The 26,208-nt window shown below is 31.1% G+C and overlaps 1 protein-coding gene across 1 annotated transcript in view; it reads right to left on the minus strand.

The window, feature by feature from the left end:
* LOC143206967 (uncharacterized) overlaps positions 1-26,208 on the minus strand; it is a 354,807-nt gene that overhangs the window by 127,014 nt on the left and 201,585 nt on the right. The window contains exon 4 of the mRNA XM_076419876.1: positions 22,440-22,640. Within this exon, the coding sequence (XP_076275991.1) occupies positions 22,440-22,640 (201 nt within the window). The remainder of the gene's footprint in view (positions 1-22,439; positions 22,641-26,208) is intronic.

Here is a 26,208-nt window from a genome sequence, read left to right on the forward strand (position 1 = left end):
AAGTGAGAAATATTACATGCAACCATGATAAAAAAAATACTTTTCTTTTTTGGATGTCATATACCTTAACTCTATCTACCTATGTCTCTATATATCTTACATATTCGTCAATATTCTAACTACATACTAGATGCTATTTTAATATCTCAATTACATAAGAATTAATATAATAAAATAATTTTTTATTCAAAATGTTAAGACATTGTTAGAACCGCATGCAGTATGAGTACAGCGGCATTCGCTAACAACATATTAAAATAGATTCAAGGGTTTTTCTCTAATAATTAAAATTATATGTGTCGTTTTATCATTGTGGATAAGTCTGGAGGCTGTAACCTCCTCTTCCTCTATAATGCTGGAGCAAATTTTGTTCGTAATTCGACCAAACATTCGTTAGATTTAACACCCTCTAACTTTTGATTCTTATTGCAACTTGTGGAATGTATTGGTCAACGGGTTTCATCAAGTAAGTTTGAGATAGCTACGGCAGGCTAGGTAACAACTGTCACATTGATAGGAGCTCCAACTTACTAACCGTTTTCTTATTAATACTGATACTGAGTATTAAAATAAGTATTGGTTGGTCTCTAGAAAATCTAGATCGAGAAATTTAGAAAATCTCAATTATGCGTACAAAATAAGTTAATTTTGTAGAAGCATCTTCGAAAACACACTCAATTAACTTATAAGAATATCAAGTCTGAAGGCATCATATCACAGTAACTTAGAAAATCTAGAGAATTGCACATAAATGGACGTGTTTTTTTCCACTAATGTTAATATGACAGAATTGCAAATCTTTGACAACTCTCTTGTCTCGGAAGACTGACAAAATCTAGCCACTTAATTAGATGTATTTTATACAGTATTAACAATTGTATTATTAATGTACTGCAAGTATAATTACACTAATACATACACATTGCTACTATAGAGACTATGTATATTAGGACCTATAGGTTCTCTTAAATATATACCTCAATCTTAATCAATGATAATATATTACCAAAAAATTGATACCGAGGGAATTGCTTTCTTATAGAATCAACTGATAGCATACCGAAGCATACGATATCAGCATCTAGAAAAAATGATAAATCTAAACTCAAAATACGTTTAATGTATAAAACCAATAGATAACAGTTTTCATATAATAACATCGAATATTTTATTTAATTTATGTTATACTGTTTTTAAATACAATAATCAGACCAGTTTATTCGAAGACGCTGTAAAGTGAGTAAAGCATAAGGAGACGCAAATATGTATGAAATGAAAGCTAAAATCTACACGGACCATAACATTTAGGGAAAGTTTTATAAATCTTTAATAGTTCGAGTATAATGCAGTTAAATCTCTTGCTTCATAAGAAGATTGCAACCATGTTATAAGTTTAGCATTAAGCCATTCAAATCAAATTGTTTTATTCCATAGTTTCCTTGCCTTATTCTATGGAATACAACGAAGCAATACAACTCTTGAATAATACCAGAACAGGACACAGGCAACAGGCTGACAAGAATCACATTATTTGATCCTGTGTAGTGTAGTGTTTTTTTTTATTATTCCAGATTGACCATCTAGAACCAAATAGTCTTTGTCGTTGTGACTAACATGAAAAATGTCGTTTCGGGTTTTGGGATAGATACATTTTGTAGACGACAGAGACCCCGGAATACGACTGGGATTGTCGTAGTTGATTTAGTTACCGGGGTTTGTGGATAGGTAGCCATTTGATCAAGTTGTTTTCGTCAAGTTATAAGGCGTCAAGGGAGGACCTTACACTGGGCATGTTCGTGACACTACTAAGTAATGCGCGAGCTCTTTGGACTGGAACACTTGGAGTAGTGCAATATCTCTCTCAGAGACGTACATGTACCACACATGTGCACCGTAGAGGCAGACTGAACGGACTAGCATTATATACAGAGTCGCCCTCTGGGGGATTAGACCGAATATGATACCTTCTGGAGCCAGGGGATAGGAACTTTTTTCATTTGAAGGCGATATACTCGGAGCTCCTTCTTACGGTAAATCAGAGTAGTTTTTTGTCTTGCTCGTATTAATCTGTAACCGCCACGCAATCGAATATAATTTGCACCACGCAATCGCCTATAATCAAATGTAAGTGTATTTAATAGCAAAAATAGCAATGTTAATACATAAACACTATTAGAGACTAAGCTAGGGATGATGCGTCGTACTAGATATATGCCTAGTTTTGTAAGTTATTGCAAGGATCAATTGAATTATGGAATATTCGGCAACGACTAGTAACGATGTAGTAGATGTATTTTAAGTAAATTACTACAATCACATTCTTTGTTAACAGTATAGACTCCTATCAACCATTTAGTTGCTTTAGAGTAACTCATGACCAACAATAAGATTTAAATCGCACCAAGAACTTCACATCACATCACAATCTCCAGAAGTCAACATATTTGAGCGGTTATGGAATGTTTTAGAGCAGAAAGCGGAGAATATATTTCAATATCCAACATCATTGAAACAATTTTGTGGACGATTTGATAGAAAAATGGGACAATATTCGCCAATAATTGTAAATGTTTTAAAAGTAAATGGCGGCTCAACACCTTATTAAGAAATAAATATTGTGTATATGTCAGGTATTGTTTGATACTTTGTATCCGTAATATAATATTATATTATTTTGACCATCGTGTATATTAGAAACCCCCGAAATTACTTTATCGCTGACCTAGTGTAATAGGTAATCATAAGATCATATTATAAATGCCTGTATTGTGCTGCTGCTAATAAAATTGACAATCGAATAGATTACATTAATTCTTTTTTACTTTTTGATTTATTCTAAATACAGTTCTTATATTTCTAAGTAATGAAGGTGTATGTTGACTCGTAATATACTGTTTATTATTCCGTAACAGTATTTACGTGACGAACAAACTTTTTCCTTGCGGTAATCTAACATATCAGATTTTTCCTTTTAAATATGTCACCGAACTTTTTTTGCTTACCGACTTTAATACCAGAATTGTATTTTGCTGCTGGTATGGTTTCATTATACTATTGGGAACTGTTAAACAAGGAAGTTCTAAGTTTCGCGTGTAAAACTTGAGCAAAAATACGAAGTTTGATTTGGAAGTTTTGTTCTTGACTTTGCGGCGGTTGTTTTATCGATTAAACTTCCCTCGATTGTATGGGAATAGTACATCTGGCCATATAGCGAAATACATTAAAGGATATTATCTATTTTTACTTACTTGGCAGATTTACGATTTACACACTTCTAAAAGTTAGATTGTTTTGATTTTAGCCAGACCTAGTATTTACCATTTGTTGTGAAAATATTTTTCTTTTATAACATTTATTATTAAGAGTTTATAATCCGATACAATAAAACACAATCTTTTCAATAAAGCGGATTAAATAGAATGGAATAAGGCATGTGTGAAATAGGAACGAAATTTTTTTTTTTTGAGGGGCTATGTCCACAGTTATAATAGCGTTAACATATCCACTCTGATTAATATTACCAAGGTAGCAGACATCAAACTGATCCAATTTACAATAATTCCAGTGCTGGCCGTTATTGGATAGCCTCATCAACGTCGTTACTGAAAAAGTACGGAAGAATCATAGAAAAATAAAAGTTAAGAAGGCCTCCATTAAATTGGAGGCTCTAAAAACCGACAGATTTATTGTTTTTGATTTTATGCTTTGGTTTGAAATGCTATATCGTGTCTATGATTAAATTTGTTTTTCTCATATTTTTGTGTATGTATTTCGTGATATGAAGGCTTAATATAAGAAGATATAAACTTAAGCGAATCTCGAAGTTTATCATTGTTTGGAAGTACAGGAAGGTTTGTTCCTTGTATTTCAGGCCGAATGATTATTTTATCAAATTAAGAAGAGTATTGCTTAACCAAGATGCCATTCAAAATTAGAATTTAAATAGCAAATCCTTCATTACGCTTAATGTACATAAATACGAACAATATGTCAATAAACACGGTGTCAATAAACACATAATATGTGTTTATTGACACCTTAATCTTGATTTATCGAGAGGGAAAAGATAGCCATACATGTTCAAGATTTAGATTATCAGAGGTTCATTCTCATTCAATCTATATCTTCAAAAAGGATTATAAGTAAACTTTTTTCAAAAAATGTCAATAGAGCGATTTGAAAACTAAAGATTATAACATGTGCTTTTCCACGGATTCTTTTGAAACAGCCTAATCTGTGCCTCAACTAAGTAGAACAAGACCAAAAGCACCAAGAACAAAGTGTATATGTAGTAATCATTATGTTATTTGCCTTGGTGTAAGAGAAAAGTCTTTTAAAGGGCAATTTCACAAGCATTTTCATAATACATGTAGAAAAGAAAAAGTCTTCATTAATTTTAAATGAAGGAGATATAATTTACATTATATACCTTAAAAATAAACATTTCTGTATATTCCTTTTTAAAGGTCTGATATGGTTTAATTATTGATCCAATGAAAACATATTTATATTTGTTAAACGCCAGTTGTTAGATGAGAATTCTGTTTTTTGATATTATTTCGTATCCAATTGTTAAATACCATTTATATTATTATTATTAGGTAAATCTTCTCGATATAAACTATTGCGCTTTTCATGCTCTCTGTTGGTTACGAGACACATAATTTAGTCAGGACGTGATTACCTTTTATGTCTCATTATAATATGGAAACAATGAAGGAACGTTCCAAAATCCATGCTAAATAGTCACTTCTGCTTAATTTAATACTTGTGCTTCTTTATATTATATATATTTTTGGTCAAAATTAGGGTACTCCATCAAATGACCTCAAGTTCTTGACTGGACAAGCAAATCTTGCTGTTTATTGTCATTATTTTTCATCTCATAGATTAGTTGGATCTTGTATGAACGTAAACTCAAATATTGCCGCAAGCTGGCATAGATTCACTTATATAATAATTAGAAAAGTGAATTTACCGAGTAAAAAATCACCAATGTACTCTCGACATCATCTGTTCTTTGCGTATACTCAATTTCAGTCATTGCTATTGATTCTTGGCCTTTTATTCAGAGAGATGAGGCACGTTATGTTACAAACAAAGGTCGTGTTGGGGGTTTTAGGTTAATTCTACGTTTACATTATTTCAGAGAGTTGAAGCAGTAAGTTGAAAAGAATATATTTCTTTGGCTGTGCTGGAAAAAAATCATATAATAGTATAAGTTATAAAGGATTATTTTGAAATGAAATGATTTGTCTCAATTAGCATTTAATTGCGATCAACCGATCCTAATATGTTAAAGAATTAACAAAATAATATTGTATCATCAGTTGCAATAAAATAAAATTAGTAATAATGACGTTAAGAATGTATATATTTTTCAATTTATACAATAAAGACAGCTGAAATTCACAAATAGATATCTTATTACATTATATAGAATTTACAGATACCTAAAAGTTCAGAGCCATTAAACATACACCTCTGGTTAATTTGTTATAACTATAACAAATATTTATTATTACCTTCGCTATTAGTTTGAAGTATATTATATTTTCTATTTAGTATGAATATCCATTTGCTTCATGTAAATCGATAAATTAATATTAGAAAATTATAATATTTTACTAATAACTTACACCTTCATTAAACTATCTAATAAATAAGTTATTTTAACGAACTTATTGATGAATACTGTGAACGCAAATTCATCTAAAATGTTCAATCTTAACATTTGCTTGTAGCTTAGTCACTTGTAATCTGTTACTGTGATACCAGAAATAACCTAACCTTCCTTAAAATGGAGCATAATGCTTGCGATTGTAATTTGACTTCAGTAATGTTGGTAACAATCAGTGAATCTTACTAATTTAGTAAAACAATTATTTTTACTTTTTGATTCACTTTAGGTAGTCTTGTAGTGTTCTGCAGTATTATTTTATTATTTTATATAAAAGCCGCCATTAATATTGTGTGTGGTGGTATCACTGAGAGAATAATAACCAAGAATTCAAAGACAAGACAAGTTAGAAAGAATCTTGCAAAATAATGTGAGACGTGAAAGAACGTCCTAATTGAAGAACCACTAATAAACCTAGTGTGCTGCCTAGCATGTATTGTATATCGTATTGAAAATCACAAAAATATTAATTTATAACAATAATATAGGATATAGGTATATTAAGGAACCACTGATTTTTAAATATTAAATAACGTGATTGCTTTTATTTCAGTTAAAATAAAATTAGAGTTCATAACAATTCGCCATATTAAGTTAAACACCAATCCAAGCCCTGGCCGTTACGAATTTGTTAACTTCATTTTGACGTTTTATATAGCGCTCGACTTTATTCGGGCGATTCGATTTTATTTGAACCATTTCTTTCATATTGCACAGATATAAAATCAGTTTTGTGCTATTAATAGTACCAAAAGGAAAACGAAAAAATACGGAACAAACATTAATCGGAGCGAGGAGCTTAAATTTACCAGGAACCGACTAGCTTATGTCGGCTAGATATTAAAACTTTCGTGAAACTCTTATTTATATTTAATGATTAAGACACAATACATAATTTAATGTTAGGTTATGCGTAAGCTATTAATATATAATAGTTGATATTGATACTAAGTTTTTAAGCGAGAAAAGAAAGAGGTTCTATGTTCGACTATATATATATTTAATATATATATATATATATATATATATATATATATATATATATATATATATATATATATATATTTAATATATATTTAATGTATGTTCGCCGATATCGCCGTCAATTATGGACCGTTTTCAAAATGTTTTATTCGAAAGACTGCACTACCGAGGTGGTTCCATTGGAACCGAATTAGGATCTGATGGGGTTAAATTAAGTTTTTTGTTTATTTTTATTTAACTATTACAACGATTATTACGTATATATTTCATATTAAAACTCTATTTTGTGTTAAAAATTTAAGTTATATTAATTATTTTTTAAATATTTTTTAATAGTGAGTTCCTTATTTATTTTTTGAAGTCGGTTCAATTTTTTGGTTAAAGATATTTTATTTTTCTCTTTTTTGTGTTGGATATTTACTCAATAGATTCATTTCATTCATTCATTCATGGCAGTCATTTTATTAAGTATTACAATGGATAGCACAAATAAAAGTGCAGCCCATGTGCAGATTATTATTAACCTTGTTTATATATTAAACTTAATTACTTACTGGCCAAGTAACAAAAAAAGATTTCTGGTCTACTGGAGTTTCTTGTTACTAAAAATCTGATCTTGAGTGACTAGAAAATATATCAGAACGTCATTGACCTGTGTCGAGCAAGTTACATAAAAATACCTTAAAGGTCGAAAACCCTGAAAACGTTATCGAAGAATTAGAGGTGTCAGCAAAGTAACGCCTAAAAGCAAAAAATACCCTTGAAGCACAATACTCATATATAGCCTGAGGATATTAAAGGCAAAATAAAAGAAAAAGAATACCTAGAATGACTTCGAAAACCACTACCAACGATACCGAAGAAATAAAACCTTATTTAATAAATGTTCGAAAGAATGGAAGAGCTACAACAACAACTTCCAGAACTACCTATCAATAATAACACCCACAGTAGACACGATTTTTTTTTGTGGAAATAAACTGAAACAAAATAAAGCCTAGAGCTTAAATAACTCCTATTAGTGACAACAAAAGAGGGTGGACAAGATCAAATAAAACAGCCGGGCTTTTACTGACTATCCAAGTAATTTAAAACAGTCATTCTCGGATTGTGACCAAGAACACACAGTCGACATCAAAAAATACCTTAAATTAAAATGCAATGCAAATATACCTACCGCTGAAGTACGGAGAGAAATAAGAACTCCCAACGAAGGAAACCTGCACAACAGGCTACGAACTTATCGACGCAAATCTCTTGAAACATCTACCACTCAAGGGAATCATGAGCCTAGTCATAATGTTTACTGCCTGCTTTCAGTTCGAACATTTTCTAGGGCAATGGAAAATTAACCAAGCCGTAATGGTGCTCACACCAGGTATAGACCTATAAGCCTCCTACCATTAATTCGAAGCACCTAAACAACATAATCACTAATCATGACTTTGTACTCCCAGGGGATCATCGAACAATCCAACAATTATATCTAACTCTAGACTCAACAGTAAATACCCGCAAAATTGGCTGAACTAATCTGATGCGTTTTTGGATATAAATCAAGCATTTGACAAAGTCTGGCATATAAACTAAAAAAGGCGCTCCCACATACATATTTTTATATACTCCCATCCAACATCGATCAGAAGAGCTTCATCAACAAGTGTAATGATACATATTCTGTTTTTCACGAAATACGCGCGGACTGGTTTTATACTCTATTAATACTGCGGATCTTCTAAATAAGGAAGACATAATGACTTCGATCTAAGCTGAACATAATGCCCTCCCGGTGCATTCTGATCCAAAAACTGCTTCGTTCTAATTCCAATGCCATCTGAATAAAACAAGAAATGGTTTAACCAATGGATAATGAAAGCAAATCAAACCAAGTCCGCTCAAGTCACTTGCACTATGAAAAGGGAAACCTGTCTTTCTGGAAAATTATGTAACGACAACATCTCGCAAGGGGAACATGCAAAATACCTTTTGCTTGGATTGGTGTATTTACTTGAATCGTAGGTTGACTTGGCAGAAGCACATCAGGACCAAGCATAAACAAGTCGACAGCAGGCATAGTGTGAATTGGTTAACAGGTCTGCATTCTCATATAAGCAATGAGCGAAAATTATGGTATATAAATCACAACAAGCAACAGCAACATAGAAATATTCGAAAAGTTCCAGAGCAAGGCTCTAGGGAACATGCCCAATATTCTACAAAGCAAGAGCAACAGTATATCCGTATGTCGATCTCGGTGTACGAACAGTAAAGTAGAAAATAATACACTAATACATAAAGGATCACAGGAGACTTGTGCAATATATAAACCAATTGGCGTTACCGCTGAGTGATATAGGAGGACAAAAGCACGTGAGACTCATGAGTCCTACAATAATGCGCCCACAGATTGAAGCTCTCTTGTGAAAGAACCAAACAGTTTAGAAGATATACAACACTGTGACTTCTTCTGAAGCAGATTGCCATGGCACAGAACAGATAAGGGAAAATAGGCTTTAGTCATTTTCGAATAATATTTAAACTATAGCAGTTTTAGTTTTTGTTTATAAAATAAATTAAACCTTGCCAATATTTGATCTTAAATTTTTGATAAATGTTAAACTTTTTAACACTTTGTTAAAACTTATAAAATAACTATAACTACTATAAAACTAGTAAAATACTAAACTATCACGTATAGTATAAATATTATATGTGTAATATATAGTATAAAGCGTTCTGTCGTACATATACCTCATTACAATTCGAGCCTTTTGTTTCAAACATTTTTAATTTTGTTTCAAAACATTTATTTTTGCAGAACTAACATTTATGTTTAGCGTCCATCATCTAAATCAGCCATCATACACACTCTTTAGCAGTTAGCTAATTAGACGCAAAAAAAACTTAACAAATATCTTTCTCCTATATTTGGTACAGTATACAGTTAGTTCTCCAATTCAAAAAATATTTGCGAGAGAAATCATCAGACGCAAGAAAATGTTGATATGTAATACTGAATGGGTAAATTAATTTTTGTCAACGGCAACATATTTCGAATATACTTAAATAACATTAATATATATAGTATTGTTACTTTTATTACTTATCTTTTCCCACATATATAGCTAATACTTAAAAAATATCTATTATATTCATTATTTAATTGTACTTTATCATCATTTTATAGTAAATGCTAAAAGCATCGAAATTGACAGAAATTGTTCACCACAAGTTTCATTAACCAAATGATTTCGTTCAACGTTATTTCTTTTTATTGATGTATTAAAGCAAGGATTGTCCCTAATGTTCCTTTGTTCTGAAATGCATGTTAATATCTCTATATACTAAAGTTATATGACATAAAATAATATATGAAAATGTGATAGGAAGATAATGTAGTAGTAATTAAAGTCTTTTATACCTCCAAGTTAATACCGAATTATTTGCTGCGTTATTACTGCAATAGGTATTTCTGTATACATATATATATATATATATATATATATATATATATATATATATATATATATATATATATATATATATATATATATATATATATATATATATAATGATATATATATATATATATATATAAAACTAAGAACAATGGCATGAATTAATAATGAATACGCTTTTAAGAAGAATTTTTTAAAATATTTTATACATTTTCGTAAATATGATCCTTTACTCCTTAAGAAACACCGTGAATCACTAACAACTTCCTCGTGAAAATCGATATTTTCTATTCAGAGCACTTTAGGCACTCCATGTTTTATATTTTATTTTTATTTTAAAGTCAAAATATTTTATTTTATAGATATTTCCACTATCCTAAAATGTCATTGAAATTGGCTACACGTTTAATTATTTAGAATCTAAATTAGATTGTAATATATTATTTATAAATATTGTTGAACATTTTATTTGTTTTATGATAAATGTATCTGAATATGAGTGTCATTATTTATACTACCTTAGTATTATTGGAACATATACCTATTATTATTGAGAAAACATTTCCGGGCTAATTACAGAGCTGAAATACTTAGTTTTCTATCCGTTTTATTGATTAGTTGTATGGCATAGAAGGACAACCCCTATTTATATTTTTTTTATATTTATTTTTGAACCGTAACTTATACTTCGGGATACGGAATTAGGTTGCTTGTGATCTGAAGTAATATCACAGTTATTAGGGTTTTTCTTGTTGCCTTAACATATATAATATATAACATATATAATATATAATATGTAACATATATATATATATATATATATATATATATATATATATATATATATATATATATATTGTGACAACTACGACGGTAATATACGGTTACCATCACAATATGAATATGACATGAAAATAACATTTAATAAAATGTAATAATATAAAATTAACAGAGTAAAAATGGTCACAACTAATCACATACAATATAGGTCAACTGAAAAGCCCGACACATAGATAGCGCTACCATATATAAATCCATATATTTTTTAGCTAGCTCTAACCCTGCAAAGATGCGTGTATAATGACAACTGTCGAAACATTACGTTGTGAATTATAACATTTTGAGTGAAGCAACTTTTGTTGTGAAAAAATGGATAAAAAGGAATTTACTGTGTTGATAAAATATTGCTTTTTGAAGGGAAAAATACAGTTCAAGCAAAAAATTGGCTTGTTGCCGAGTTTCGGGACACTGCCCCTGGAAAATCAACCATCAAGCATTGGTAAGCTAAGTTTAGACGTGCTGAAATGAGCACCGAAAACGCTGAACGCAGTGGATGACCAAAAGAAGTTGTTACCGACGAAAACATTTAAAAAATCCACAAAATTATTTTGAATGACCGTAAATTGAAATTGAATGAAATAGCAGACACTCTAAAGATATCGACTGAACATGTACACCATATCATTCACGAATATTTGGGTATGAGAAAGCTCTGTGCAAACTGAATAGTTGACTAGTTGATGATTCGGAGAAGTGTTTGAAGATGATCAAGTGTAAGAAACCGAGTTTTTGCATCGATATTTGACAATATATGAAACATGGCTCCATCATTTTACTCTAAAGTCCAATTGACAGTCATCCGAGTGGACTACACACGATGGACCCGCTCCAAAGCGTGGGAAAACGCAACAGTCGGCTGGCTAGGTTATGGCGTCTGTATTTTGGGATGCGCATGGAGTAATTTTCATCGACTACCTTTAAAAAGGAAGGACCATCAGCAACGACTATTGCATAGCATTATTGGACCGTTTGAAGGTCTAAATTGCCGAAACACGGCCGCATTTGAAAAAAGGAAAGTGCCGCTTCACCAAGACAATGCACCGTGTTACAAAGTCAATGAAAACGATGGCAAACATCCATGTATTGAGGTTCAAATTACTTCCTCATCCGCCGTACACTCCAGATCTGGTCACTAGCGACTATTTCCTGTTCTCAGATCTCAAAAGAATGCTCGTTAGGAAGAGATTTTCGTCGAATGAAGAGGTGATCGCCGAAACTGAGGCCTATTTTGAAGCAAAGGACAAATCGTACTATAAAAATGGTATCGAAACGTTGGAGGTTCGCTATAATCAGTGTATCACCGTTGAAGGGATTTATGTTGAATAAAAAAATCTAATTTTACCAAAAAAAATGTGTTTACTATGGTAGGCTAAGAACTTTTCAATTGACCTGTTATGTATATAGAGATTTATACAAGGTATAAAAAATATATTTATTATTTAGCTATTGCGATGAACAGTAGTTGTATATGGGTTGTATTATGATCACTATATGAATATAAACATAAAATAACGTGTAAGCAAATCTATTAATATAAAAATGTCGGAGAAAAATGGATTCGTATAGCAAAATTTGTGGTCAGATATCATGTTGTAGATTAAAGAATTTCAAGGAATCTAAGGAGATTAGGTAGATTTTCCGAGATGAACATGTCAGATACAATGTGGGAAGTTCAGTTCGGTTCTCAATGTGATCAAGGAGTTACATTCAAAGAGTATATGGTATAATGAATATAGAGAACCACAGTGATAGTGTTGAGGAGGGCGGTCACCCCTCAGTAGATGCAATGGGTGAATATGCAATGTCCCTCTCATAAGTCGGCTAAAGATAACTTGGCAGGATCCAGATTTGGATAGAAGAATAATGGAGAAAAAATCTTGATTTATTAACGATAATTTGATGCTATCTTCTACTGCAGTTGAAATTGAGTCATTATACGTGAGGTCAACCATTTTGTTTCCCTTATTGTTGGGAATCCAGGCAAGAGAGATCTTCCTAGTATGGTCAGCAATTCTTTAATGTGAAGTTAGCTATATATAGATATGTAGCAATCACCCTTTGTATGACACAGCATTCAGCTTGATATATATATATATATATATATATATATATATATATATATATATATATATATATATATACTAATTGATATACTGCATTACTACTACATAAACTAAATCATTTGACCATTATCATCTATTATATTTTAATTAAAAAAAAATTATGGTTCTATTAATAAAATATATTTTTTCGAGATACTATAATTTCTCTCATTTGTTCCAAACTTTAAGGATTGGTTCGGTATAGCATAAAAACATTCATTTATTAAATTTAATTAAACAGGTAAAAAAGAAAATTTGTTAAAATTAGTATTAAAATTGCTGAAACTTTAATTATGTGTACTAATGAATATTTGGTTTTCGAGATTCGCGTTCCCATTTATGTGCCAGAAAATTTATTTCCATTAAGCCCGAATATAATAGAAAATTATGGAATTTATAACATAAAATAAAACGTGCCACTTTGTAAAAAGGTCCAATATGTCAATAATTTAATATCCAAAAACAAATGTGCAATAAAGTATAATTAAATTTTATTACATTACAGTCAGTGCATTTCAAAGAAATGTTAGCGAAAATATATTTATATTTATAAATATCAATATATATTAAAGTTGAAATATAAATACGATCACCAGTTGAAAAGGAATATCACCCTGTGTGATGGTGGTACCAGTTACAATACGTAACCACTTCGTCTTGAAGAAAATCTCCATCATCGCAGCTCACCTTGTACAGCGTTACTATTATAATTGTTCAAACATTATTTGTGAGTATTTTTGTCCACCCTTTTTAATTCCAATCAAAAGATTTCACCATTCAGCTACTTTAATCCGTTTTTGTGAGTATGCTCTCTAAACTACCAGCTTGTGCTGAAAATCTGGTAGATTAGGTAGTATGATGATAATCCAAAAATACACCATTTTATAAGCTTAGGTCGATGACTCAACTTGTATTATTTGGATGCATTTTTAACTGAAATCAAAATAAGAGACGGTATTTAGTGCTTAGAATTCGACCAAGAAGGTAATTCATTCATGGTGTTATTATAACGTTTTAAATCAGATGGATATAAAACGTAATGACAAAATATAACTTGGACTAAAAAAATAATCTAAAAAAACTAACGCTACAAAAATAAATGATGTTATACTTTAATTTCATTTTCATCAGTTGTTCCTAGGACTCATTGCTCCTGAACTTTTTGTTTCCTGAGTGAAAAAAAGGTACTTAATATTTAGAAGTTACTTGAAGTTATGAAATTCTAAACAAATATTTTGCTGTGCTTTTTACCAATCGACAAAACATAATGAATATATATATATATATATATATATATATATATATATATATATATATATATATATATATATCTATATATATATATATATATATATATATATATATATATATATATATATATACTAGCTGACCCGACAGACTTCGTCCTGTCAAAAAGATTTGTAATGTGGCAGTTTTTGTGCCTACGTATTTTAAAAAATTCTCCTGAACAGAACCATCACCCTGGTGATAGGGCGTTGTGAATAAAAAATAATTAAATAAAACATATATAAGGATTTAAAAGTAAGTAATCGCTTTATTGTTAATCATGTGAATCATAAATATTATTATTATTATCATTGTAGTGCTTTACGGTATACGATGTTTTTTGTTTGATTACCTGGCGCATAGATAAACAAATCTGATGGTTTTCCAACACGGGAACAGGCAACATACAATTGACCATGTGAGAAACATGGGTTTTCTAGATTAATACCACAAACACTTAATGATTGCCCCTGGGACTTGTTTATAGTCATAGCAAAAGCAAGCCGCACTGGAAACTGTAGTCGTTTAAACTCAAATGGCACATCAGTCGGAATCATTGGGATGCGCGGTAACATCTTCTCCTTTATACTTTCCTTTGAGTATAGTTGCTTCTATCACATTGTTTAGTAATTTTTTTATCGCTAACCGTGTACCGTTGCAAAGACGCGGTTGGTTGATATTTCGCAACATTATAACCACCGATCCAACCTTTAATTGAAGATTGTGAGGTGGCAATCCTGGCAAATCCAGCGAGTTTAAAAATTCCAGTGGATAGTTGACTACATCATCTTGATTAGTAGCCGAATCAACTGATTTATATATCCTCAATTCGCCTGTAATTTGATCTTGAATTTTGAAATTTAATTCATTTACATCTATGTTTTTTGCAGCCAGTATAGCTCGTTCGCTCAACCAATCATGGTTTCTGTAATTTTGAGAAACATCTGGAAACACCTTCTGAATAAGTTCATATTTTGATCGAGTTAACTGACAAAAACTTTGAGGAAAGTTAATGCAGCCAGTCAACATGTCTATAGGAAATTTGCCATTACCAATGTCAATGAGTTGTTTAGAGAATATGTTTCCAGATTGGTCATTTTGCAACTCGACACACATATTCTTGCTTAAATGAAGTACTTTGACATGTTTCCACAAATTGGAGGACTTTAGACATGCATTGAGTTCATCAGCTGGCGTTGATCGTGGAATCACTGGCAATGTTTGACGAAAATCTCCTCCTAATAAAATCATTGCACCACCAAATCGGTTATTATTGCTACGTAGATCTTTTAAGGTTCTGTCTAAAGCCTCCAAAGATTTTTTATGTGCCATCGTGCATTCATCCCAAACAATCAATTTACATTGCTGCAAAACCTTTGCCATTGCAGAGTTCTTCGAAACGTTGCAGGTTGGAGTTTCATTGCTTTGTATAATTAATGGCAATTTTAGTGCTGAATGGGCTGTTCGACCACCTTCAAGCAAAGTTGCTGCGATTCCCGACGAAGCGAGTGCAAGTGCAATTTTATTTTGTGAGCGAATTGTTGCTAATATTAATGAAATCAAAAAAGTTTTTCCTGTACCACCAGGTGCATCTAAGAAGTAAATCCCTCCAGTTTGATCATTTGTTACTTTCATAAGAGTTTCAAATACATACTTCTGTTGTTCATTTAACAGTGGAAGATTTGTTTGAATTAATTCTTTCAAAGCGTTGAGATCATACAGTCTTTCTCGATGCAACTCTTGGTTAAAAGCGTCATGCATTGGACGATTGGGCGCGGTCAGGCCTAATTGAATTAATAGTTTGTTTGACATTATCAAGCACATGTCCTCAATTGAAATCAATGCTTCATTGTAAATTTCTTCACTGATTTGTATATTTGGATTTCCCATTCTATTCCGTATTTGATACAAAATATCATCACACATATAATCTTTGTACTTGATCCACAAATCAATTGGGTTTGATGGGAAGCATGTAGATATGATTATAGAAAACAATGTTCGTATTTGATGAGCGTGTGATGATATTACAGCATCATTGAGAGTTTGATCCCAATGAGCGTCATTTTCAAGCAATTGCAAACGTTGACAGGCTTCTCTGTAGGATCCACACAATTCACCATCAACAGTTCGTAACTGTTGGAATGATGTTGGGCCACGTACATTGACTAATAGCAGTCGTAAATAAAAACATTCATCATTGCTTGGATGTACTGAATAAATCCGGCCAATCTCATCGGTGGAATATACATCTGTATATCCTGGAACTGGTTTTCCTTGTTTCCATCGTATAAATCTCCTTGAGGATTGATTCCAGGTATAATATTTTGGCATTTCAGAATATAGCAATGTTTGTGCGAAATCATCGTTTTGGCATGTCTCAAAAAAACTGGTTAATGTAGTAGATGGTGGCAGAGCAGCTCTTTGTACTGCGTTCTGTGCTGTAAAATACACTCTTTGTCCATATTCTAAATACACAGCTAAGTGAACAACAGAAGGGTGTCTCTCATGAATAGGAAAAGAAAATATTCGCCAAACTGCTTCATTACTACTGACATAGCGGCCCATTTGGTATTGGGTAACTTCATCATTAGAATTCTCTGCACCAATTCCAATCACAGCCATATCACTCCCTTTGGTTACATATTTGCAAATGTATTTAATCGATTTCACTGAATGGCAAGATTCAAAGTTGATGTGTGCTTTGAATGTCTTTGATAAAATGGGTGAATATGGAACAATCCAACGATTATCTATTTCAATATCTTGTTGATTTAATTTGACAATTGTTGATTTTCCATTGTCTGCTGTTGATCTGCGACGATACAATGGATAACCGTCATTACCAGTAATTGTTTCCGATATTAATGTCCGTGGATATCGTTTTGAACATTTGCCATCCATCATACATGGTGAATTTTGATTAAGAGTTCCACAGGGACCATGTATCATGTTTTTGATAACTACCTCATGCAATCCAGGATCTACTTGTACATTAGGGATTTCAGCTGATATCACTGCATCAATTCATTTGGCCTTATCTTTTCAACCAACCAAATCAAAATGTGTGTATGTGGCAATCCTCGTTTCTGCCACTCCACAGAATACATCCAGCAGCGTATCTCACCAAACACATTATGTTTTACGATGAAATTCATTTTTTTCAAAGATTTCAACTTTTGTCTAAAGACTCTGGCTGTAATATCATGACGATCAATGGGTGATTGCCCAGGGAATAACTCCTGCTTAATTTCTATCCATTGCGGATTGCATGTAAATGTGATGAACAAATCTGCTGTACCATAATGAAGAACATACGACATGGCATCTTGAGCATATTCGTGCATATGCCGAGAGCTTCCGATGTATGTTGCTGGAAGAATAGTCATCCGACCGACATTCTGTGTATTTCCATCAGTATTAATCGCATCTCGAAGGTGAATATACTCTTCAGATCGGAGTTTGGTTTGATTCAACCTGATGAATGTTAATCTCTCCGTTTCAATTTTAACATACATGTCAACAACATATTTGTGATATAATCGCCGACATTTCAATAGGTGATTATCTTCATTTTCCCGAATCATTAGGCGGTATGAATAATAGTTCATTGAACTAACTTTTTTGTTGGTTTCAGAACCTGTAAATAGATTTTGTTTTAATAACATTCAAATATAAAATTAAAATACATAATATAGTGACTGAGATATTATCGCCATAGCTAAACTAATATTTTAGTTACCTGTAATGGGATTTATCATTTTTATTGATAAATCGTAGCCATCTTCACCTTGCCAAAATATAATGGGATATTGCAGTGCATCATATGAGCGGTGTGTTTCCTTTATACGTTGTAATTGATCATTCCGACGATGTAAAACAATATCACGGGATTCCAAGTTTTCTCCAACTACAACGATAGCAACTTCATCAACAGTTGGTGCATTAAAACGTCATGTATGTTGACCTGCAGGTGTTTTATCAGCTCTGATTACAATTTTGTTATTATCGGATGGCATCAGATCCAGGGCAGTTTTAAACAATATAATCAATTGATTGTGTTGATGAAATAAAATTTGTAATTGTTCTACAATAGACCTCTTTACTAAATTGTTATGTGCACAACGCAGATCAATTTCTTGTGGTGAATTGCCCATAAAATAAATTTGCAGGAATTTGTTGTCGCTATCTGACACTGGTAACAGTGAACCTGCTCTGTGATATATTTGCCCTTGTATCTGTAAATAAAAAAAAATATTATGGTGTGGTATAAATTAATGGATTGTCAGTGATCAAACTTAAATAATATTTGATCTTAAAAAGCATATATTTAGTTTTAACTAATATCTATCAAATATAAAATATAATAAAAGTGTCACTGAAACTGAATCACCATATAATATGGTGACTAAGTGATATATTTCGTAATGATTAAGAAATTGAAGATTAGTAACACATCTTAACTTTGGTGACAGAAAATTTTGTTCGCTAAAATAATTATGAGTAACTGCTATAATACATACCTTGAAAGTTGGCATAAAATTTTCCCGAACTACATTTGTTGCACCAAATGAAGTCATTTGAATGCAATTGTTATATTGTTGGATATGTGTCAAAAAGTGTATTCCTGAAACCAATGAGTACAATGGTTCTGGTGGTGGATCCAATGGTATCAATTTCACTTTACCATTTGCGCAACACAATCCATTGGCTTCGTTTTTGTATTTTAATGCCTTACAGTGTGAGCAAACCAAGTTCATAGAACCAATAACAACACATTGGTACTTACTGTAGTCAATTGACACATCGTAACTGAAAGCAGCTCGATTCAAACTTGCGCGATTATTAGTTGAATGTCGCGCTCGCGCTTCACGCGTTTGTGATATCCGAATTCTTTCACGTTCATTTCCGTCGTCACGTTCTTGTGCAGTACGATTAGATCGGTAATTAGCTTGGTTTATAGCATTTCTGGTTCTTCTACCTAAATTGCTTCGTCTTATAGGCATATCAAAGATAAAGTATTTTTTCACTAATCACGAACTAAACAAACACTAACTAACTAAACACTCATCAGTTGACAATTCATCTGTCATCTGTCAAAAGTCATCTGTAACAGACAACTTTTTTAAATTTGATATGACTTGAACTCAAATCCTTTTAAGCCGTACGAATTGTTTTATTTATTTAAAATTTGGATATTAAAAATAATAAAATACTGTTGGTAACGCGATTTTTGTTTGACTGATGTAATGACGTGGAAACTGATGCATTTTATCTCGCGTGCCGAAACTAATACAAATGAAACGCGAGTTTCGGAACGCGACATTAAACTCCTCCAACTATGTATTCTGTGCTCCAACGCACACACGCACATTGTTTTGATAGATATGATCTTTGACGTTAGGAACACACCTACATTGCTTAGACAACAGTGAGTGCTTGTAATTTAATATGAACTTTATACCATAGCAATAAAGCTCAAATTGACTACGTTTTAGTTACAAATCATTTGTATGGGAAAAAGAAAAGGGCTATTTTTAGGGTTTTTCCAGCAATAATTCTGATTTTTCTCGCCGTAAAAACCATCCTTGAACTTCAACGAACATTTTAAAAAAAGATTTGGCCAAATTGGTCCAGGCGTTGTTGAGTTATGCGCTTACCAACACATTTTGCGATTCATTTTTATATATAAGATATATATATATATATATATATATATATATATATATATATATATATATATATATATATATATATAATAAAATACATCCTTATCTAATTCTTTGGCAATAAATTTACCATAAAACACGTACAGTATTATTTTAAAATTTCTCCGGCTGGCACTTTTCCAGAGGCGGTGGCAAGCTTTTTCTCGTTAAGGAAAATATTTTATCGATAACGACCAACTTTAAACGATTTCCTTCTTTCTGCTAATATTGCCGATAAGTGTTGACATTATTTAAGTTTCCGCACAAGGTAAATGTCAGGCCGAATGGCAATTCAAATTTTTTAAACAGGAATTATGATTTATCACCACACATTAATATATTTTCACCTTAACATGTGTTATATACAAATTTAAAGCTCGTCTAAAGTACGCTTACGTTTAGTAAGTAAATTTATTATACAAGAAAAAATGAGTGGTATAACGTACTTGGAAATATGGTAGAAGGTTTCAGGGTAATAAATTCCTTTTGATTTGAAGTAAAAATATGATCAGAATACATATAAGCATCTAATAATACAATTGAAACCTTCAAAAATTGAATGAATCAATGAATTTGAAAATAAGAAAGTTTTTTCAGTCGCATTCGAATGTTTTCTTTTTCATTTTTAGTGATTGGCGATATATACTTTCAGGGCGGCTTTCTGATATCTAAAAATTTAGAAAATATTATTTCACTTCAGTGTCAGTACCCTTATAAATGAGATGTCTAGGTCTAGTACATTATTTGACGATTAATCCACAAATAAATAGGCAAAAATAATGGAGCTTCGCCTTTCCTCGTATCGAACGTTATCGTACTAAATAAACTACTCCAAGAAAATTAATATTAGGTCAATTCAACAAATTGGACAATGCATTATTGCGACAAAACATCCTCTCCCATGACAACGCTCGAGATTATAGAAAATATTTTAATTCACAAATATTTACTTGATTTGAAGTAAAAGTTTGATCAGAATACATGTAGCATCTAGTAATACAATTCAAACCCTTAAAATTTGATTAAAACATCTTTTTTAATAATCACTGGATTCATATTAATTATAGGGAAGCCTTAATCTAACTACCTCATAAGTTAGATATAACTGAAAATTTTGCTTAAATTGCGACCTCCATAATCCCCCGATATATAAAATCGAGCTGTTCTAAATAAATTCATAATTCGCATTTCTAAAGTATAGTAGTATAAGTATTGACAAGACAAAAATCAAATTAGGAACAAGGACAAGAACAAAAATAAATATTTGTTTGCTTGGTCCCTTTATATCTGATTTATATATAAGCTGTTTTTTTTTCCAATAGAATTGTTTTGTTTTTATGTGTTGGACATAAGTTTTTCATCATAATTTTAGTTTTTGTAAAGAATTATATTTGCACAAAAAATGCATTCATTCATTAATTCTTTGTGTACTTTGAAGCTATGAAACTAAAGCTTACTAATTTCTTCAGGAAATAGATAGCACATATTGCCAAATCAAATATTTTTCATATTATGTCATACTTGTACATGTATCGCCAATGGAATTAGCGACATATTCATTTATTTTGAAAGTATATTGAAGAAAATCACACTATATCTATTAAATTGATGTCAGCTTACAGTAAGTTAAACTATTTATTTCATGTCTTATGCTGGTAATCGTAAATATCAAGTCAATATCGTCAATTAATTTAATCCTCATTACAGAAACTAACTCTTATTTGAAGCAACTAATTAAGATATTATATGTCTTGTGTAAGTTATCATGTGGAAACTTCGACGTTTCACAAAATAGATTACTTCAAAGCCAAAGCCGTTCAAATATCTATTACGTCACGTTTTCAGGGTGTTTATCCGTAATTACCTAAAAAATGTTATATTCCAGTGTATTTGAATGCCCGAAATTATTTAAAGACAAAGTAAATACAAAAATTCGACCATACCATAACATAAAATGTCTGAATAAAATTATTAACGAACTAGTTCCATAATACGAAACATATATGAATCATAATATATTCACAATATATACGGAAAATATACCCTGTGAAGTATAAATTAATTAGCTAACAAATAATAAACACAAAATCACCTATTAACCTATAATATTGAAAATTATATTATAGCATAGGTCAGCATATTTTTTTTAAACACTTTACATATTAATTAAAAAAGTTAATGAATATGTAAAAATGAGTTGATAATTGCATACATATAAACGTTTTTACTCTATAATATTGATAGTAGGAACTCACAATATTATATAACTTTGTTTATATCAACTAGAGAATAAAATTATTCTATATTCAAACTGGCTTATATAAGTTTTATGAAAAACTCTAGGTCCGGCCGAATAATTCATAACCTAATATCAGCTTACCTCTTGAGACAGTTTCTCTACCACCAGGGTGAGATTAATACTGGAAGTTTCGCTATAATATACGGTGTATCCCCATGAACTGCCGCACCATTTTCCCCCAGGTGCAGGACGATTTGCTTCCTTTATAGAAATGTATCCATTCGGGCAGCCCGTGGTCGTAAACGATTCAAAACTTCCAACAGAGAATGACTCGAAAGATATCTGAAAATAAAAGAAAATATTTGAATAATTTTGTTAAAACCTTTATAAAAACGTTAAAATTATTAAACACAAAATAATACCTTAGATATAAACTATTTCTAGATTTATTTACCGATTAGATTTATTTAATCATAATATCGCTAAATATAAAGATATAGAATATTAAGTTAAATGGGCTAATCGAAGCCATTTTCCCACTAAGCTTTGATCTGTATTATATAAGTATTGATTGACTAATTTTATAGGACATCTGATGTTCTATTGTTTTTCTTTATTTTTGTGAATAATTTTTAAAAATTTAAAATCAGTTGTTATGACGTCATTTATACGAGTATGTCGTTTAAAATAAAAATGATGTGTTTAAGTGTAAAAATTAAACTAATGTGAAGATCCAATCGAGTGCTTTATTTTTAAAAGAGTCGCGGTTTAGCTCAAAGCACAAGAAGGTGTTACTTTTTAGCCTTCAGATCGGACAGTCATAAAACCAAATGTGGAAGAACATTGTTTAACCAAGAAACCCCTAATTTTAATTTAAATAACAACTTTTTCAATAACGCCGATATACATTGAATGAATGAATTAAAATAAAAAACACGTGTTTATTCACAGAACCTTAACATTAGCCTATCGAAAAGGAAAACTTGTTCAATGACCACCAGTTCAATAATGGAATCAGTAGAAGTTTAAGCTGTTTCTCTATAATTTCTTTTGAAACAGGCGATTTGTGCATTCAGCTCGTAGGTAGAAACAGACAGAACACCAAAAAGACCAAGAACTACTAGGAGTATTATTCTGCGATTGTTGTTATATTATGTTATCTAAATGTTATTTAACGGTGCTAGGAAGTGAATTACACTATGTCCTGATTTTTAATATTACAATTATAATTTATATAAAATATCTAATTTGACTGAAAATCTCAACTATATTTTATATCAAGAATGGTAGCATTTTTAAATGAATTAATTGTCTTCTTAATAAGAGTCTTCTTAATAGGATATTTCAATAAGAAAAATAAAACCGTTGTATGTTCTTGTAGGTGAGAATAGTCAAAGGACTTTGAAACTCAAATTTTATGCATATTTTCATATTAAATCTTGCAAAAAGGGAAACAATTTCGCATTAATGTTAAATGGAGTAAATATGATTTATACTTGTATAACCACATATACGTTATTTTTACAGATAACGTTATTATAACATTATATTACACCATATTATATAATATTTAATGTCTTAAATAATAAAATTTCAGTATATTGGCATTTCAATATATATATATATATATATATATATATATATATATATATTATATTATTGGACCAAGAAAACTTTTTCTTCTCTGTTAAATACAGTTTAACGTGGGCTCCGAACCACTGTCCTTGGCATTAAGCCTCCCGACTGGCGAGTGACCAACTTAAAAATGTTATCCCAGAAGATATCCGGTCTTACCCAGCCTGATTACTGGTTACTTTTGCCTAGGACAGTCATGAATATTAAACAAACACAAACATAAATTTACGGCCATATCCCAACAGGAATCGAACCCGCGACTATCGCAACAGTAGTTGGACCGTTCTGTTACATTTACTACTGCGCCACCAAGCCGGCAGGAACAGTTCTGTCAAAAGTTATATAATGTGGCAATCTCACAAAGCTATCATTTCTGGTTAAGTTTTGGTAATTAGCTTAGTAGGTTAATAGATAAGCTTACTTCACTCTATATTAAATTAAAATAGATACTTCAGGTCTATTTTAACCGACCTCAAAGAAGGAGGAGGTTCTATGTTTGGCTTTATATATTTGTTTTAATGTATGTTCGCCGATTTCTCCGTCAATTATCGACCGATATTCAAAATTATTTTTTTATGTACTTATTTTATTTTAAAACGTTTTTGTTTTTTGTTAAAAATCTAAGTTTTATTATATTTTTATTTTCAAGGTGTTCCTTATTTATTTTTCGAAGTCGGTTCAATTTTTTTGTAAAAAATATTTTATGCAGTAATGGTTTGACCAGAAGAGCTTTAAATAGTATACAGTCATAAATAAGTAATTTGGAAAACAAAAAACATATTAATGTATTTCAGAGTAGTTAAGTGTTTACACAAGTCCGCTTTCTAGTTCGTACACTGTAAAACTATATAAAATTTTGTTAAATGATATTTTCATTGTAATTTTTATGGTAAACGATATTTTTGTTTGATTACCTGGCGCCTAAACTGACAAAACTTTCCAACATGGGAACACGGGTTTTCACTACTAATACCGCAAACACTCAATAACTTTCCCTGGGATGTATTTATAGTTATAGCGAATGCTAGCCGCATTGCAAACTGTAGTCGTGTACGGACACGACTGGAACAGCCGATGGTAAACAGTAAGAAAATCAGTGGGACCGAAGATACCTACTGAAAATCTCGATTGAAACAGTCACTACTAAAAAGTAGTCAATTACTGAACAGTCGATAGTCAATTTCAGTCCAAAGTTCCCAACGCTATTAAAATTACATTTCACTACTCTATATTATCTTCCTGAATTTTTTTTTAATTTTTACGCCATGGTCTATTAAAATAAAAAAGGTTAAAATACAATAATAATTTAAGTTTACTTCCTAGTCAGCGTGGTTATAATCTGTAAACAAATTTTTTATAATTAAAGAATATCTCATAGATATCACTAAAAATTACAATCTAAATAATTTTATTCTCGTTTAGTGAGTAATATTATGCAGCTCTAAATTACTAAAAAAAAAACTAAATATTTTCGCATTTGTTAGGCTGCTCGTGGCTTAGCCTTTGAACTAACACGTTTTAAAAGTTTTTTAAGTTGCATTCGACTGATTTTTTTTCTCTTTTTTAGTAAATAACGATATATATTTTCAAGATGGCTTTCCTATATCTAAAAATACAGAAAACATTATTTCACTTCAGTGCCAGAACACTTATAAAGCAGATATAAAGAGCTAATAGACTATTTGACGATCAATTGATAAATAAATAGACAGAAATAATGAATCTCCGCCTTTCCTCGTGTAGACCGTTTACTAAATAAACTACTGCAAGAAAATAAAAACGGCAAGTTTCAAATATGCTAATTTATAGACTGTTATAGTCTAATAATAGAATTGTTAAATAAAACTGTTGTTAATACTGAACATATACGATTCTTTTATGAAATATTCAGTCAACCTGAACATCTATGCATGACTTGTATAGTCCATAAAAATGTATACACTTTTACTCTTTAGCGTACAAAGAATAGCATAACTATATAATTCAATTGTTTACGCTTAAAAAAGCTAAAACTCGTGAGATTCCTTAGAAACCGAACATGCAATGGACTTCAAATATCCCATGGTTCGTTGGGAATGAGAAAAAATTCCTAAGTTATATGCTTTTAAATTCACTATTAAATACGGATGTTTGGGGTTGCTTATAGAAAATAGTTAAAAATCTAATATTTCTGTTACACTAGTTACCGGGTTGGTTAAGAAATAATGAATGTCTTCTGTAATAGTCTCTAAGTTGGTTACTGGCCAGTCGGCAGACGTAATGCCGAATACCGCCA

This window comes from Rhynchophorus ferrugineus, unplaced genomic scaffold, assembly GCF_030347505.1.
Source record: "Rhynchophorus ferrugineus isolate W39M unplaced genomic scaffold, kcgeb_rfMv2 rfM1, whole genome shotgun sequence".
In the NCBI taxonomy this organism is placed as follows: domain Eukaryota; kingdom Metazoa; phylum Arthropoda; class Insecta; order Coleoptera; family Curculionidae; genus Rhynchophorus; species Rhynchophorus ferrugineus.